The sequence below is a fragment of the Bufo gargarizans genome, chromosome 8 (assembly GCF_014858855.1).
Source record: "Bufo gargarizans isolate SCDJY-AF-19 chromosome 8, ASM1485885v1, whole genome shotgun sequence".
Taxonomy (NCBI): Eukaryota; Metazoa; Chordata; class Amphibia; order Anura; family Bufonidae; genus Bufo; species Bufo gargarizans.
Genome location: NC_058087.1, coordinates 106,191,330 through 106,209,574, shown reverse-complemented (window position 1 = coordinate 106,209,574; position 18,245 = coordinate 106,191,330). Strand labels below are relative to the sequence as shown.

The following is an 18,245-nucleotide window of genomic DNA, read 5'->3' as shown; positions in this document are numbered from 1 at the left end:
ATCTGGCCAGAGAAAATACTGCAGAATGCTGATGTATTTTCTCCGGACAAAATTCCAGAACACTTGCCAGAATGCCGGATCCGGCATTAATTCCCATTGAAATGTATTCATGCCGGATCTGGTACCAAGTGTTCTGGTAAAAATGCAAAAAAATAAAATAAAATACCGGATCCGTTTTTCTGGATGACACTGGAGAGACGGATCTGGAATTTTAATGCATTTGTCAGACGGATCCGGATCCATCTACAAATGATATCCGTTTGCATATGGATTTCCGGATCCGGCAGACAGTTCCTCTCAACGCAAGTGTGAAAGTACCCTTTTTTGTTTAAATACAGATGTAACATGCAACAACCTTGCCAAAAAATGTGTGTTTGTTTGAGGTAAAGGGATCAATCAGCATGTGAACTCCTTATGTTTTTACTTTGAAAAAAACAACATAGGCATAGAAGGAATTAAAAACATAAGGCTGGCATGCTTTTAATAAACAGTTTCCATTTTATATGTTAGGTATTAACAAGAATATAAATTATGATCTTTGCATTCACTGAGAAACTATATTTCTATGGACCCTTTATGAGTAGCAAATCTGATCTTTCAGGCAGTCTATTATTCATACTGTATTTTGCTAGTCACAGTGATTACATTATATTCTTGAGAGAGGGTAACTTTATTGCAGCTTTCTTAACTTGTTCTGAGATGTCTCTGCCAAACAAAGCTCTAAAAGGAAGAACATAAACATAAATGATTTCTCTTCTGCAACCTACACAAAATATTGCTTTGACACAACAATCATAATCCATAGCATTGGCAAGTGATGTTTATTCAGGTTCACATACAGTATTCTCCCTCATAGACTTAGTAGTGGGAAATAAGATGGTGGCTCCACAAGTGAAATAAATATGTCATGGCGTTAGATGGGTCTCTGAGCATGTATCGGTGTTAGCTAACTGGGTGTCATCATGTGAGCGATGATACGCATGTGGTGGGCATGCATATACTGTGGCTTCCCTCCTCCTCCGCTCCTAACTCCTGCTCCCTTCTCCACTCGTACCACGTGGTGGACTTCTTGTGTTAAAGACAGTAGTTTTCCCTGCAGCAGGTTACAATTAGGCTGGAGAAATGCACTGAGGATACAAGCTAAGGGCTCATGCACACGGCCGTTGCCCGGCCGTGGCCGTATTGCGGCCCACATACAGCGGGTCCACAATACACGGGCACAGTGTGCACTCCGCATCAAGGATGCGGACCCATAAACTTGAAAGGGTTCGCAATCCGTGAGATGCGGTGCAGAGTGGAAACACTGATCGGAAGCCCACGTAAGCTGGTGTTTCTGTCCGTGTCTCCGCACTGCAAAAAAATAGAACATGTTCTATTTTTTAACGGTGCGGATGGATCACAGACCCATTCAAGTTGAATGGGTCTCGATCCGTCCTGGCCACCGCACTGATGTTGCCCATGCATTGGGGACTGCAAATTGCATAGAAGTGAATGTGGCTGCATGAAAATCGCAAGCATCTGCAAGCAAGTGAGGATGCGGGGCGATTTTCATGCATGGTTGCTAGGAGACGATCGGGATGGGGACCCGATCCTTATTATTTTTCCTTATACATGGTTATAAGGGAAAATAATAACATTCTTAATACAGAATGCTTAGTAAAATAGGGATGGAGGGGTTAAAAAAAAAAAATAATAATAATTTAACTCACCTTAATCCACTTGTTCGCGCAGCCAGGCTTCTCTTCCTTCTTCTTCTTTGAGGAAAAGGACCTGTGGTAACGTCACTGCGCTCATCACATGGTCCGTCACATGATCCATCACCATCTACACAACATCTAACCCAAACTCGAACTGGTCCGTCACATGATCCATCACCATCTACACAACACCTAACCCAAACCCGAACTGTTCGGGTTTGGGCACCAAACATGCCAATTTTTCTCACGCGCGTGCAAAACGCATTAAAATGTTTTGCACTCGCGCACAAAATTTTCCCGCGACGCACCAGCATCTTATCAGGCCCAAATCTGTGACGCCCGTGTGAAAGAGGCCTTAAGGACTTTAACCAGTGCTGTGTGTGTATAACATATACTGGAGTTGGTGGTGTGTTGTTTGCTTTAAATATATATACTGGAGTTGCTAATGTGCTGCTGCATGCTTTAGCCCCTTAGTCACCACCCATACGCCTTTCTTACGGTGGTCACTAAGGGGCCTTAGGCTGGGCCGCTGCTTTTTTACGGTGGCCCAGTCTAAGAGCCGCAGCCCTGCTCTAACAGCCCGGACCGACAGGAGTGCCGATCCGGGTTGTTTAACACTTTACATGCCGGTAATGGTGCCCGCCACATGTAAAGTGCTGACAGAGGGAGCGGACTCCCTCTGTCTCCCATCGGCACCCCGCAAGTGTGATGACGATGTGTGTGAAGGCTGGCTGGGGTCTCGTTTAGGCCCTAGACCAGCTTTGAGTACTTTCCAGCAGAATTGCTAATTTATTCTTAGTTGCCACCGAAAAAACGTAATAACAAGCGATCAAAAAGCGCCATTTACTCCAAAATGATACCAATGAAAAATACAAGTCGTCCCGCAAAAATCAACCCCTCATACAACTCCATAGAAAGAAAAGTAAAAAAGCTATGGGTCTTGAAAAGTGGCAATGCAATAACATTTTTTTCATTAAAAAAAAGGGGGTTTTATTGCAAAAAAGTAGTAAAACAGAAAAAAATAAACTATATGTATTTGGTATCACTGTGATCGTAGTGACCCAGAGAATAAAGATATTATGTTATTTATACAGAAAAATGAACGCCATAAAATGTATAACGTAATAACTCAGTGGCAGTATTGCTGGTTTTCCCATCTCCCTCCCAGAAAGAGTTAATAAAAGTTAATCAGAAAGTTATTTGTACCCCAAAATAGCGCTTGTAACGGATCTCCTAGCACCCCGACCGGGTACCTCCGTTGATGGATGCTCCTAGTGCTTCCCGAGGACTCCAAGCACTCCACTTGACACCATAAGCGCTGCAGACCCCACGAACCGCCGAAGCTTGGTTGAGGTCTCACCGTCTCCTACCCACCCTGGACCTATGACACGACTCCAGGCTCCAGTGGGTGAACCTCTCCTAAAACTAGAGAGCAGGAACAGCTCTTACAAGAGCTAGTAGTTATGCCAGGGGAGTATAGCAAATCTTCAGCGTATAGCAATCCCCCAATGTCGATCAGTTACCCAAACACCAGCCTCAACTTGGTAAAGGATAAAAACAGGAACTCTTTATTTGAACACACAAGCATTGATTTATACACATCTTCCAACAAGGTTACCACCCACAGGGTTTTGTAAAAACAGCCAATAACCACGTACATACACTCAGACACTCCCAGCCAAAATCCTCCCCTCTGCCTGTGATACAATTACCTCACACTGGGTTGATGTAATCATCACAGGCAGGCGAATACACAATATCCTCTGTCCTGGAGACAACCGAGAAGTAATTCAATTATCTCTCAGGACAAAGGACATCGCTAATACACACAGAGAGACAATGGAACAGACCTCACTACTCAACATATACAATGTCCCACCCTTTTCAATACACATAGACATTTAACATCCCAAAATGGCACGAATTAGACAAGGGGTTCAAGTTAGTCCAAGTCCTTTGTGAACAAAGGAGGCCTGGCTGATGAGAGGGCCCATAATCCTGGGGCAAGAGGCTGGTAGCCAGGCCCCTCCAAAATTCAGTGGCGAGGTTGGTTTCGCCACACATCTCCCCCCCCCCCAGGGAAGACTAACCAGATACCTGACCTCATGCCGGTCGGTACCTGGGTTAGTCTGGCCGTCCACCGACAACCCAATACTGGACCTGTTGAATTTTGGGGCCTGGCTCTGTTCTGTATGTCCCTAGCTGTTAAGTGGGCATCTGCTACTCTTTGCTTCATTGTTGTTCTCTAGCTTGGAGCTGTAGGTACTTGGTGGGCAAAGGCCGACTGCGCCCAGATGCTAGCTCTTTCACTGGGGTAGCCTGTGGAAAGTCCGGCTCTGGAGAAGAGAATAGGGGAGGGCAGAGGCCAACTGTGTTCTGCCCAGATGCCAGCTCTTCTGCTGGGGAAGCCTGTGTGTTGAGTCAGCCTCTGGAGAAGAGCATAGGGGAGGGCAGAGGCCGACTGCGCTCTGTCCAGATGCCAGCTCTTCCGCTGGGGTAGCCTGTGGGAAGTCAGCCTCTGGAGAAGAGGATAGAGGAGGGCAGAGGCCAACTGTGCTCTGCCCAGATGCCAGCTCTTCCGCTGGGATGGGGTCAGGGAATCCTACCCCCAGGACCTTGTTGCGGATCAGCTGTGGAGAGGAGGGATCACTTACCTCCTCCTCCTGGCATTCCTGTGCGGTTGGTGGGGACTCTGTACCGGCCGACCAGCATCCTGGTAGGCCTGGTGCAGAGACTGCGGTCCCATCTGCATCATTGGAGCTAGGGGTGCTGTCCCCCTGTGGTTGGGGAGAGAGACCGGTTGTCTCCTCTCCCTTCAAAGTACACTGCCGCTGGGGAGCAGGACCAACTGTCCCTACTCCCTGAAACTCTGGCTGCCGTTGGGGATTTAGGCCGACTGCCCAGCATCCCTGTAGGGCCGGTGGAGAGATCTCGGTCCCATCTCCACCTGCCATATGGGTTTCCCCCCAGGACCAGTCTATGAGGTCTCCTACCTTTGTAGCTGGTACTGAAGCAGGGGATACTTCAGTCGGGTCTTCCCAGCTGTAGGGTTGTAGGTCTGGGACTGCCACCCAGCTCTCTGGCAGTGTATATTGGGACCGAATTGAGCTGAAGAGGTATTGGTAATCCTGCTCCAGCTCCCAATCCTTTGACACTAGAGATGCCAGGTCTTGTCTAACCTCTCTCGCTGTAGCCCAATCTTGCATAGCCTCCCTGTACTCATAGATATCCCAGAACTGGGACTCTCCAGCATCTCCGAACTCCGGTTCTGCGAAGGCCTCAAACAACAGGCCAGGGCCATCATAATCCCCACCCTCGGGTCTGTCATGCTCAGCCATCCAGGGGGAGTGCCGAATCACATACCACCAGATTGCCTGGTAGGCGTTGTCTAGCCAAAGCTCCTTCCACACCAGGCTCTCCAGTTCTGTCACCCACTCATCCAGGGGATGCTCTCCCAAGAGACCCATCCGCATCGCCACACGCTTCTGTAGCCGCTGCTCTTAACTGGTAAGGCTCTCACCTCGCTGCTGCTGGGCATTTTCCAGGGCATCATACCAGATTTCCTTTCTGTCTGCATCCCTGTAGTTCGCGGCTGCCTCCTCCTCCTCATCATAGAACACTGTCCGAAGACTAGTTGATTCCATCCTGCTGTATCCAGGGGCGCTGTACGGATACTAGCGTTGCCCTCAATTTTGTAAATCCACAAACGGTGTCTCCGAGCTGCTTCTCCTCTTACTAGGATGCCATCCCACTGCTTGCCACCAATGTAACGGATCTCCTGGCACCCAGACCGGGTACCTCCGTTGATGAATGCTCCTAGTGCTTCCCGAGGGCTCCAAGCACTCAACTTGACACCATAACCACCACAGACCCCACAAACCGCCGCAGCTTGGTTGGGGTCTCACCGTCCTCCACCCACGCTGGACCCAAGACCGGGCTTCAGCTTCCAGTGGGTGAACCTCTCCTATATCCAGAGAGCAGGAACCATGAACAAGCTCTTACAAGAGCTTATACTTAGGGGAGTATTGTGATATAGAAATTGCCAAGAGTGTAGTTATCCCATTCCTCAAACATGAGCCAAAACTTCATGAAGGGGTAAAGCAGGAACTTTTTATTTGAACACACAAGCATTGATTTATACACTTCTTCCAACAAGGTTACCACCCACAGGGTTTTGTAAAAACAGCCAATAACCACAATACACTCAGACACTCCCACCCAAAATCCTCCCCTCTGCCTGTGATACAATTACCTCACACTGGGTTGATGTAATCATCACAGGCAGGCGAATACACAATATCCTCTGTCCTGAAGACAACCGAGAAGTAATTCAATTATCGCTCAGGACAAAGGACATCACCAATACACACAGAGAGACAATGGAACAGACCTCACTACTCAACGTATACAATGTCCCACCCTTTTCAATACACATAGACATTTAACATCCCAAAATGGCACGAATTAGACCAAGGGTTCAAGTTAGTCCTTTGGAACAAAGGAGGCCTGGCTGATGAGAGGGCCCATAATCCTGGGGCAAGAGGCTGGTAGTCAGGCCCCTTCAAAACCCAGTGGCGAGGTTGGTTTCGCCACAGCGCCATTAAAAACTACACCTTGTCCCGCGAAAATCAAACCCTCATAAAGCTATATAGACTGAAAAATAATTATAGCTCTTGGAACGCGCCGATGAAAAAGGAAGAAAAACGCTTGGTCAGTAAGGTCCAAAACAGGCTGGTCACTCAGGGGTTAAATGACATCAACCAATGCACTGTGTAGTCACCACTCATTGGGATGATATATAGCGGTTTGTCTTAAAGGGGTTCTGCTGCCCCCTTTTTAAAAAAAAATAAAAATTTATACAGGGGCCTGGGTCTCACAGGCTTCCATGGAAGGCTGCATGATGCCTATGGAAGGCATGGGCCTGCCTTCCCAACCATCAGGTCCCTGTCACCGCAGCATGAGGACCCGATGGGGACGGGGATGGAGCTCCCTCACTCCACACAAACTGCACATGCAGCGGTCAGCAAACATAGGAAAGGGTTAATGCGTGGGCCGTACCTGAATGGTGCTGGGCGTTAAGTCACTTCCCGCAGCGCCATACTATTACGATGCTGGTCAAGAAGGGGTTAAATCCAGAGGGGGGGGGGGGAATCAACAGACTGTTTTGAAGCTGTCTAGGAGTAGCAGCTATATAAGCAGACAAAAAATGTGAGTTTGTGAACGTGCATATGTTTGATCGCAAGTGTGTTTGCCTTAAAGGGGTTCTGCTGTTCTTTCTTTTTTTTTTTACTGATGATCTATCCTCTGGATAGATCATCAGCATCTGATTGGTGGGGTTCCGACACCCGAGACCCCTGCTGATCTGCTGTTTGAGAAAGGAGCGGTGCTCTAGGAGCTCCGCAGCCTTCTCGCTGTTTATCACAGGCCCAGTGGCGTCACGATTAGTATCACTGGCCTGGGCACTGCTAAGCACCATTCAAGTGGAAAATATTTTTTTTTTCTTATTTTCCTCCTCCAAATTCTAGGTGTGTCTTATAGTCCGGTCCATCCTTTAGTTAAAAAAAATAGGGTAGGTAAGCTTTGACATATCACCTATTGTGAATGGTGGATCCTGTCTCATCTATACACAGAGGTGATATCTCCTTATCATTACAGGCAGGTTTAGAATAATATATAACAGCAGTGAAGTGATCTGTACAGACCAAAAAGTAACGCCTATTATTAGCTTATTGTCCATTGAGAAACTTACAGGAGTTTATGGTTTTTGCTTAACTATAAATTTGACAAGGAAAATTAAAAATAACATCTTTAAAAATATGTTAAGCATTAAACAATAGGTCATTTTCTAATGACACATCTCCTTTAAGATAAGTGACTTTAGATTCAGACACTCTAAGGGGAACAGACACTCTATGGGGTAGATGAGGGTGGTGGTATAGAGGATCGGCAAAATGAGTTAATTGGATAACTTAAAGCAGGATAGAGGGAACAGTTTCAGGGAGGCTAGCTCTGATCTGACAAACTGCAACAAGTTTGTGGCAAATGAGGAGAATGGTAGTTCAGGGAAAGCATTGCTGCAGCAAGACACTTTCTCTGCAAGCCCAGGGAATTCCAGCTCCAGTAAGCAGGGCACCAGGGTAGGCCAGACAGGTGCTGGTAATGGGAGACTCGATCATTAGGGATACAGATAGGGCGATCTGTCACAAAGGATGGGATCAGTGAACTGTGTGTTTTCTTTCTGGTGCTCGAGTTCGACATATTGTGGATCAGGTTGATAGATCACTGGAAGAGGCTGGCGAAGACCCAGCGGTCATGGTACACTTTGGAACCAATGACAAAGTTAGAGGTAGATGAAGCGTCCTTAAAAATTATTTCAGGGACTTAGGTCGCAATCTCAGGGCAAGGATCTCAAAGGTAGTATTTTCTGAACTACTACTGCTAGCACAAGCCACACCAGAAAGCAGAGAAGGGCTGGCAGCCTTAGTCCTGGGGTGCAAATCCAGTCAAGTGGCCCATTTTTAGCCCCGCCCATTATTAAAATCCCCTCATACATGTAATAGGCCACTCCCAACAAACACTGTACAGCTGAAATTCTATTGTTAAAGCCTGTCTCTACACATCATACGGATAGGGGAGGGCCTGTCCTGGCTGCACTGTCTGCTTCACATTATACAATAAACAACAGCAGGCTACAGTCAGGAAGCTACTCCGCTCTCCTCCCTCCCCAGATCCTGCTCAATGCCTGTGGTTCCCCCTGAAGGGACATATGTAACTCTATTATGTCTGTTTCAGCAACGTGTATTACGATTACATCTGGCCAGTGCACTGTTCCAAGATCCCCCTTCTCCCTTCCCCCCCTCTGTAATATTTGAGCAACGTCCTGTCCAGTTTAGAAGAGGCCCATACATGCCTTTGTTTAAACAGTCTTACTTTACAAGGTCATTCTCACTCAATGCATACTAGCCCACGTGTTTATACCTGAATGGTTAACTGTTGTTACTATGAGTCATCTATTCTGTAAATGCAGAGCTCATGTGTACTCAAGCTATAGGTTAAAACAAATGCTAACATATGATTGGATGTAAAGGGAGGTCAACCCTCCCCTATATTAAGTGTTTGCAAGCAATGAATAAACAGAGTGAATTAGAACTAGACACGTGTTTGATGTTCAAATCTGATTCATTCTCCTGGTACCAGAAAAGGCTTGATCCAAGCTGATCACCGAGGTCTGATGTCAGGAACACCATAGGCCAGGCATGTCCAAACTGCGGCCCTCCAGCTGTTGCAAAACTACAACTCCCAGCATGCTCTAATAGCTGTAAGCTATCCAGGCATGCTGGGAGTTGTAGTTTTGGAACAGCTGGAGGGCCGCAGTTTGGACATGCCTGCCATAGGCAAAGAGTCCAAATTGCCTTACAGCTTTGGGGGCTCTGTCCGGGATCGAGAGGGTCATCCTCGGGTCTGCTGTGAAAGACATCAATTCTTCTCCTCCTTGGATCCGAGGGCACTGACCACGTCTCGACCCAAGTAAGTTGAACCATCTATTCATGATTTTGGTAGGTTGCTGTGTCAGGGACACAGGCAATAGCTCAGGGAGCTAAGTTGATTATAAGAGGCTCAGGGAGTCCATATCACTAGAGATAAATATAGTGCACTATAAAGAAATTGTGTTCAGGGAACAGAAGATTACAAGCTTGGATTAACTCTTTTAGATGTGATAAGATTATCTGTCTGTGTGAGATGTTGACCGGGTGGTGAGTGTACGGTCACATCCCACTGTGAAATCATTCTGTTTCCATCACTGCCAACATGTAAACTTTATGTTGCACAGTCTAGTCCCACAAGTTGCTTCCTAGTTAACCCATGGGTAGACAATTTGGCAGGATGTGATATTAATAGAGAATTGACAGTTAAAATGTGAAACAGAATGTTATAGAGAATGTGTAGCCCCAGACAACAGGTTGCCCGGCTGGCAACAGGGATGAAAATCTGTAGGAATCTGTGAAGTTAGAGCTTACAGACTGTGTACATCAGAACTCCTGTGATGGTGAAGGGGGGGCTCTGGTGAGTGAGAAAATAGAGCAGTGTCACAAAGTTAATTAATGGCACTAGCAAGAAAGAAAGTGCCCCAGTGTCTGCAATCAGAAAGGGCTTGTGTTAAATGTTCCGAAATGAACTGGTTAAGTTTTGTTGCCCTAATGATATGTGTGTGTTTAACCACCTCAGCTCCCCTAGCTTAAACACCCTTAATGACCAGACCACTTTTTACAATTCTGCACTACACTACTTTTACCGTTTATTGCTCAGTCATGCAACTTACCACCCAAATGAATTTTACCTCCTTTTCTTCTCACTAATAGAGCTTTCATTTGGTGGTATTTCATTGCTGCTGACATTTTTTGTTATTAATTGAAATTGAACGAAATTTTTGCCCAAAAATTACATTTTTCACTTTCAGTTGTAATTTTTTTTTAAAAAACAACATCTATATATTAATTTTTCTCTGAATTTATTGTTTCACATGACTTTGATAAAACAAAAATGTTTGGGTAAAAAAAATAAAAAATAAAAGTGGTTTGGGTAAAAGTTATAGCGTTTACAAACTATGGTACAAAAATGTGAATTTTCGCTTTTTGAAGCAGCTCTGACTTTCTGAGTACCTGTCATGTTTCCTGAGGCTCTACAATGCCCACTAACTTGTGACAAAAAATAAAAAATTCTAGGAAATCGCCATGCCCCTCATGGAATACCTTGGGGTGTCTTCTTTCCAAAATGGGGTCACTTGTGGGATAGTTATACTGCCCTGGCATTTTAGGGGCCCTAATGCGTGAGAAGTAGTTTGAAATCAAAATCTGTAAAAAATGCCCTGTGAAATCTGAAAGGTGCTCTTTGGAATATGGGCCCATTTGCCCACCTAGGCTGCAAAGAAGTAGGGCAATGTGTTTTAGGGTGTCTTTTTACATATACCCATGCTGGGTGAGAGAAATATCTCGGCAAAAGACAACTTTTCCCATTTTTTTTATACAAAGTTGGCATTTGACCAAGATATTTATCTCACCCAGCATGGGTATATGTAAAATTACACACCAAAACACATTGCCCTACTTCTCCTGAGTATGGCGGTATCACATGTGTGACACTTTTTTGCAGGCTAGATGCGCAAAGGGGCCCAAATTCTTTTTAGGAGGGCATTTTTAGACATTTGGATCCCAGACTTCTTCTCACGCTTTAGGGCCTCTAAAATGCCAGGGCAGTATAAATACCCCACATGTGACCCCATTTTGGAAAGAAGACACCCCAAGGTATTCAATGAGGGGCATGGCGAGTTCACAGATTTTTTTTTTTTGCCACAAGTTAACGGAAATAGTTTTTTTTTTCTCACAAAGTCTCCCTTTCCGCTAACTTGGGACAAAAATTTCAATCTTTCATGGACTCAATATGCCCCTCAGCGAATACTTTGGGGTGTTTTCTTTCCAAAATGGGGTCATTTGTGGGGTGTTTGTACTGCCCTGGCATTTGAGGGTCACCGCAATCATTACATGTATGGCCAGCATTAGGAGTTTCTCGTATGCCCTGGCAAACCCGATTTCTCCATTCACATCAATCGATGTGGATGAATAAATCATTGCCGGGATTTTTTATTTATTTTTTATATACAAAGTGTTTGCCAAAGCATATGAATACCGCCGCCCCCTTAGCTGATATGCCTCAGCAAACTTATCTTTTACTGCAGTGGAGAAATCTCATCTTGCAGCGCCGCATACACCGACTTTTGTGTAATCTGACAGCAGCGCAATGCTTCTGTCAGAATGCACATCAGTGCTGCAGCTCGATCGGTTGGTCCACCTAGAAGGTAAAAAAAAAAAAAAAAAAAAAAAAAAAAAAAAAAAAAAAAAACAGGCTGCAACACAATACATTTATTAACTTTATAATAACATTTGAATGGAACATATAAACTTTATTTAACTTTTTGAACAGAACGTTAACTTTTTTTGCTTACTGGTAATTTTTTTTTTTTTACCTTTATAGGACAAACCTCTCCTTCCCCATGGGACAATGTGCAAAGCGCAAATCGCCCAAAGATGTGGCGAAGTACATTATGCACTTTGTCCCAGGTGAAAGGAGAAGTTTGCAGCAGCTCTGTGTGTCACGGACGGTGTACAGGAAACAAGACAAAGCAACATGCATAGATGACTCACTGGATCCAAAGCTAAGGAACCAAAAGGGAGACCCCTGCACAAGACCTTGCACTTTCCCTGGCTGCTCAGCCTATGCAAAGATCCCAAAGGTGGATGGTTGCATATCCACGTACCTCGACTATATAACCCCTGAACACCCCACAATAGTGAGGGGACACAACCACCGGCTCCCTACACCAGACACGGAGGGAGTCAGGGTCACCTGGGATCCAGCAAACAGAAAATAACAGATAAATGTACAGCACTTAACTTTGTAGAAGACTGGGAAACAGGATCAGCATGCACACACACTCCAGGAAGAAGTATAAGCCGCCCAGTAAAGCATTATGGGGAGGAATTTAAAGGGAAGCAATCAGTCCAACTACATGACAGCTGAGAGAGGCTAACGAGATGAGGAACTGAATACCACAACAAAGAAAACTCAAGGAGGAGGTTCTGAAAGGCCTCTGTCAGAGCTTCTCAGCTGTCTGGTTGTGACAGTACCCCTCCCTCTACGAGTGGACTCCGTAAACTCAGAACCCACCTTCTCAGGATGGGACCTATGGAAAGCCCTGATGAGACGAGAGGCCTTAATGTCCGTCACTGGGACCCACATCCTCTCCTCAGGACCATAACCCTCCCAATAAACAAGGTACTGAAGAGAACCGCGGACAAGACGAGAATCCACAATCCTAGAGACCTGAAATTCAAGATTCCCATCAACCATAATCGGAGGAGGAGGCAAAGGCGAGGGTACAATGGGTTGAACATAAGGTTTCAATAAGGACTTATGAAAAACATTATGGATCTTCCAAGTCTGAGGAAGATCAAGACGGTAGGCAACAGGATTGATGACAGACAGGATTTTGTAAGGCCCAATAAACCTAGTACCCAACTTCCAGGAGGGAACCTTCAATTTGATATTCTTAGTAGACAACCACACCAGATCACCAACATTCAGGTCCGGACCAAGCACACGTCTCTTTTCTGCCACACGCTTATATCTCTCACTCATGCTCTTTAGATTATCCTGAATATTTTGCCAAATAGATGACAAAGACGAGGAGAATCTGTCCTCATCAGGTAAACCAGAATACCCCTCTCCCGAGAAAGTCCCAAACTGCGGATGAAACCCATATGCACTAAAAAATGGTGACTTATCAGAGGACTCCTGACGACGGTTATTTAAAGCAAACTCAGCAAGGGACAAAAAAGAACACCAATCCTCTTCATTCTCCGCCACAAAACAGCGCAGATATGTCTCCAGATTCAGATTGACGCGCTCTGTCTGGCCATTCGACTGCGGGTGGAAAGCAGAAGAGAATGACAACCGAACCCCCAAGCGAGAACAGAAAGCCTTCCAGAATCTGGAAACAAACTGCGTGCCCCTATCAGAGACTATGTCTGAAGGAATACCGTGCAATTTGACAATGTGATCAATAAATGCCTGCGCCAGCGTCTTAGCATTGGGCAAACCAGGAAAAGGGATGAAATGCACCATTTTGCTAAAACGGTCCACCACCACCAGAATCACAGTCTTCCCCGAGGAACGAGGCAGGTCCGTTATGAAGTCCATGGACAGATGTGTCCAAGGACGGCAAGGAATGGGTAAGGGAAGGAGAGGACCTGATGGCCGTGAATGAGGGACTTTGGCACGAGCGCAAGTCTCGCAGGCTGCCACAAAACCCTCAACCGACTCACAAAGCGCAGGCCACCAGAATCTCCGAGCGATGAGATCCAGTATGGCTCTTGCCCCCGGGTGCCCAGCAAGGACAGTATCGTGGTGTTCCTTAAAAATCTTGTGTCTTAAAGCGAGAGGCACAAACAACCTCCCAGGAGGACAAAGATCAGGAGCCTCTGACTGGGTTGCCTGCACCTCTGCCTCCAATTCAGAAAAAAGAGCAGAGACCACCACACCTTCAGCCAAAATGGGACCCGGGTCTTCAAAATTCCCGCCTCCCGGAAAACAACGTGACAGGGCATCTGCCTTCACATTCTTAACTCCAGGGCGGAACGTGACAACAAAATTAAATCTTGAAAAGAACAAAGACCATCTGGCCTGTCTCGGGTTCAGACGCTTGGCTGACTCCAAGTAGGCCAGATTTTTATGGTCAGTAAACACGGTAATAGGGTGTCTGGCTCCCTTCAGCCAATGGCGCCATTCCTCAAAAGCCAACTTGATGGCCAACAATTCCCTATCTCCCACATTGTAATTTCTCTCTGCGGAGGAGAGTTTTTTTTCGAGAAAAAGGCACACGGTCGCCATTTGGCAGGAGAGGAACCCTGAGACAAGACCGCACCCACACCCACCTCAGAAGCATCAACCTCAACTATGAAGGGTAAAGAAATATCAGGTTGCACCAAGATGGGAGCGGAAGCAAAACTCTCCTTGATATTAGAAAAAGCCTTACGCGCCTCTACCGACCAAGAAGAAAAATCTACCCCCTTTCTGGTCATATCAGTGAGTGGTTTAACAATAGAGGAATAATTCAAAATAAACTTCCTGTAATAATTGGTAAAGCCCAAAAAACGCATCAGCGCCTTCTGATTCTCAGGAATCTCCCACTCAAGCACAGCGCTGACCTTCTTGGGGTCCATGCAAAAACCAGAAGCGGAGAGAAGAAACCCCAGAAATTTAATTTCTGGAACCGCAAACACACATTTTTCCAGTTTCGCATATAATTTATTCTCCCGCAGAATGAGCAAGACCTGACGTAAATGTTCCTTATGAGTTTTGAAATCAGGAGAAAAAATCAAAATGTCATCCAAATACACTAATACAAATTTTCCCATCAAATGATAAAAAATGTTGTTCACGAAATGCTGAAAAACGGCTGGGGCATTCATCAAACCAAAAGGCATAACCAAATTTTCAAAATGGCCCTCAGGGGTATTGAAGGCCGTCTTCCATTCGTCTCCTTCTCTGACCCTGACCAGGTTGTATGCCCCTCTTAGATCTAATTTGGAAAAGACTTTAGCCCCAACAACCTGGTTAAACAGGTCCGGGATTAGAGGAAGGGGATAAGGATCACGAATAGTGATACTGTTCAGCTCCCTGAAATCCAGACAAGGTCTTAAAGAACCATCTTTTTTCTTAACAAAGAAAAAACCAGCGGCAACAGGTGACTTCAAGGGGTCGTATGTGTCCTTTTCTCAGACTCTCAGAGATATAAGCACGCATAGCGATCCTTTCAGGTTGGGAAAGATTGTATAAACGAGATTTAGGCAGCTTGGCGCCTGGGATGAGATTAATAGGGCAATCGTACTCCCTGTGTGGGGGCAAATCCTGAACTCCACTCTCAGAGAAGACATCCGAAAATTCTGAGAGAAAAGATGGTACAGTCTTAGTAGCAACCTCAGAAACAGATGTCGTGAGACAATTCTCTCTGCAAAAGTCACTCCAACCATTTATTTGCCTCGCTTGCCAATCAATGGTGGGATTATGTTTAGTGAGCCAGGGTAGCCCCAACACTAGAGGAGTAGGCAAACCGCTAAGGACTAAACATGACACATCCTCAACATGAGCATCACTCACAATTAAACGGATATTGTGAACTATGCCCTTTAATGATTTCTGAGAAAGTGGAGCGGAATCAATAGCAAAAACAGGAATATCCTTTCCCAAAGTGCACACCTGGAAACCATGAGTTATTGCAAATTGACTATCAATGAGATTGACCGCTGCTCCACTATCCACAAAAATCTCACAAAAAATGCTCTTGCTCTCTAGCGCCACCCTAGCAGGCAGGACAAAACGGGAACTACAAACAAACGGAAAACCTTCAATTTCCGCCTCAACCCTGCCAATAGTAACAGACGGAACATTTTTAAAAGATTTTTTCCTCTTTGTTTCTTTATTACTCCCAGAGAACTGCCTGAATCTCCTAGAGGGACAAACATTTGCCAAATGATTTATACCTCCACAACAGAAACAAACCCTCCCATGCGGGCTGAATCTTCTATTGTCAGAAGCAATCAACCCCAGCTGCATGGGCTCCTGCTCAGAAAGGGCTGACAGCGACTGAGACCCCTGTGCACAGAATGGGACCGCTGCACTGTCCTGGGACTGAGTATGACAGGAAGGAGAGATCTCTCCTCTCTCTCTAAGACGCCTGTCAATACGAACGGCCTGAGACATAGCAGAGTCCAAGGAAATAGGCCTTTCATGAAAGGCAAATGCATCTTTCAATTCCTCTGAAAGACCATGGCAAAATTGACTTCGGAGTGCAACATCATTCCAACCAGTATCAGCTGCCCATCTCCAAAATTCTGAGCAGTATATCTCTGCGGATTGTTTACCCTGGCATAATAGATGTAGTCTAGACTCAGCCAGAGCAATACGATATGGATCATCATATCTCTGACCCAGGGCTAAAAAGAATTCATCCACTGAACGGAGGGGCCGTGCCCCCTCCGGCAGCGAAAAGGCCCAGGACTGAGCGTTACCCCATAGCAGCGATATAATGATCCCCACCCTCCGTTCCTCATCACCAGAGGAATGGGGAAGAAGGCGAAAATGGAGTTTGCAAGTATCTCTAAAACGCACAAAATTCTCACTACCCCCGGAGAACGTATCCGGGAGCGAGATCTTAGGCTCAGAACAAACTCCATGAACGCAAGCTGAACTGGTCACTTGAAGCTGAGAAAAAGTCTTACGGAGATCAGCTACCTCCAATGAAAGACCCTGGAAGCGTTCAGCCAAAAGTGAAACTGGATCCATGCTTGAGACGGTTTTGGCGGCTTATAATGTCACGGACAGTGTACAGGAAGCAAGACAAAGCAACATGCATAGATGACTCACTGGATCCAAAGCTAAGGAACCAAAAGGGAGACCCCTGCACAAGACCTTGCACTTTCCCTGGCTGCTCAGCCTATGTAAAGATCCCAAAGGTGGATGGTTGCATATCCACGTACCTCGACTATATAACCCCTGAACACCCTACAATAGTGAGGGGACACGACCACCGGCTCCCTACACCAGACACGGAGGGAGTCAGGGTCACCTGGGATCCAGCAAACAGAAAATAACAGATACATGTACAGCACTTAACTTTGTAGCAGACTGGGAAACAGGATCAGCATGCACACACACTCCAGGAAGAAGTATAAGCCACCCAGTAAAGCATTATGGGGAGGAATTTAAAGGGCAGGCAATCAGTCCAACTACATGACAGCTGAGAGAGGCTAACGAGATGAGGAACTGAATACCACAACAAAGAAAACTCAAGGAGGAGGTTCTGAAAGGCCTCTGTCAGAGCTTCTCAGCTGTCTGGTTGTGACGCTATGTGAATGGGCCCTAATAGCCATGTGTGCCTGTCCTGTGAGATGCAATCCCTATGCTAAGTGTACCAGTGTGTGGTACTTCCGGAAACACTCCCCAAAGCATAGGGCAGGGTGGTCAGGGCAGTCAGGACAGAAATAGCAGGTGTCACTCCTTATTCCACTCCTGCTACAGACACCTAACATCTTTTTCGGGATGACGGTTGGGTTGAGGTACCAGCAACGACATTGGGGAAATGTCGCTCATGTAGACGGCTCACTACACTGGTGGATGGGGCCACGGAACCTCCTGGATACAGGAGGTTCTCGATGATCTCTTCCTGAAATTTGAGGAAGGATCCTGTTCTCCCAGCCTTACTGTAAAGAACAAAACTATTAGATACAGCCAATTGAATTAAATATACAGACACCTTCTTATACCAGCGTCTGGTGCGTCGGGAAACTAAATAAGGAGCCAACATCTGGTCATTGAAGTCCACCCCTCCCATGAGCGAATTATAGTCGTGGACACAGAGGGGCTTTTCAATGACACTGGTTGCTCGTTCAATTTGTATTGTCATGTCCGCGTGAATGGAGGAGAGCATGTAAACGTCACGCTGGTCTCTCCATTTCAACGCGAGCAGTCCTTCGTTACACAAGGCAGCCCTCTCCCCCCTTGCAAGACGAGTGGTAACGAGCCGTTGGAGGAAGTCCCGGCGACTAGGTCGTGCGGGGCCACAGCAGCCAATCTGTTCTAGGAACAAATGCCTGAAGAGCGGCACACTTGTGTAGAAATTGTCCACATAAAGATGGTACCCCTTGCCAAATAAGGGTGACACCAAGTCCCAGACTGTCTTCCCACTGCTCCCCAGGTATCCAGGGCAACCGACCAGCTCCAGTGTCTGATCTTTACCCTCATAGATCCGAAATTTGTGGGTATAGCCTGTGGCCCTTTCACAGAGCTTGTAAAATGTATAGGGGACTCTTCTATGCAGATGCTTTGCTCAGGGGTATACAAATCTGCAAATTTGTTGTTGAAGTGGTCTATGAGGGGCCGAATTTTGTGGAGCTGGTCAAAAGCTGGGTGGCCTCTGGGACGGGAGGTGTTGTT

At 46.1% G+C, this 18,245-nt stretch overlaps 1 protein-coding gene across 1 annotated transcript in view; it reads right to left on the bottom strand.

Annotated features, from left to right (window-relative positions):
- Nucleotides 1-275: 275 nt before the first annotated feature.
- The window catches only part of OSGEPL1 (O-sialoglycoprotein endopeptidase like 1), a 505,200-nt gene continuing 487,230 nt past the window's right edge, over nucleotides 276-18,245 (bottom strand). Inside the window, exon 8 of the mRNA XM_044302718.1 lies at nucleotides 276-720. Within this exon, the coding sequence (XP_044158653.1) occupies nucleotides 642-720 (79 nt within the window). The 3' untranslated portion in view covers nucleotides 276-641. The remainder of the gene's footprint in view (nucleotides 721-18,245) is intronic.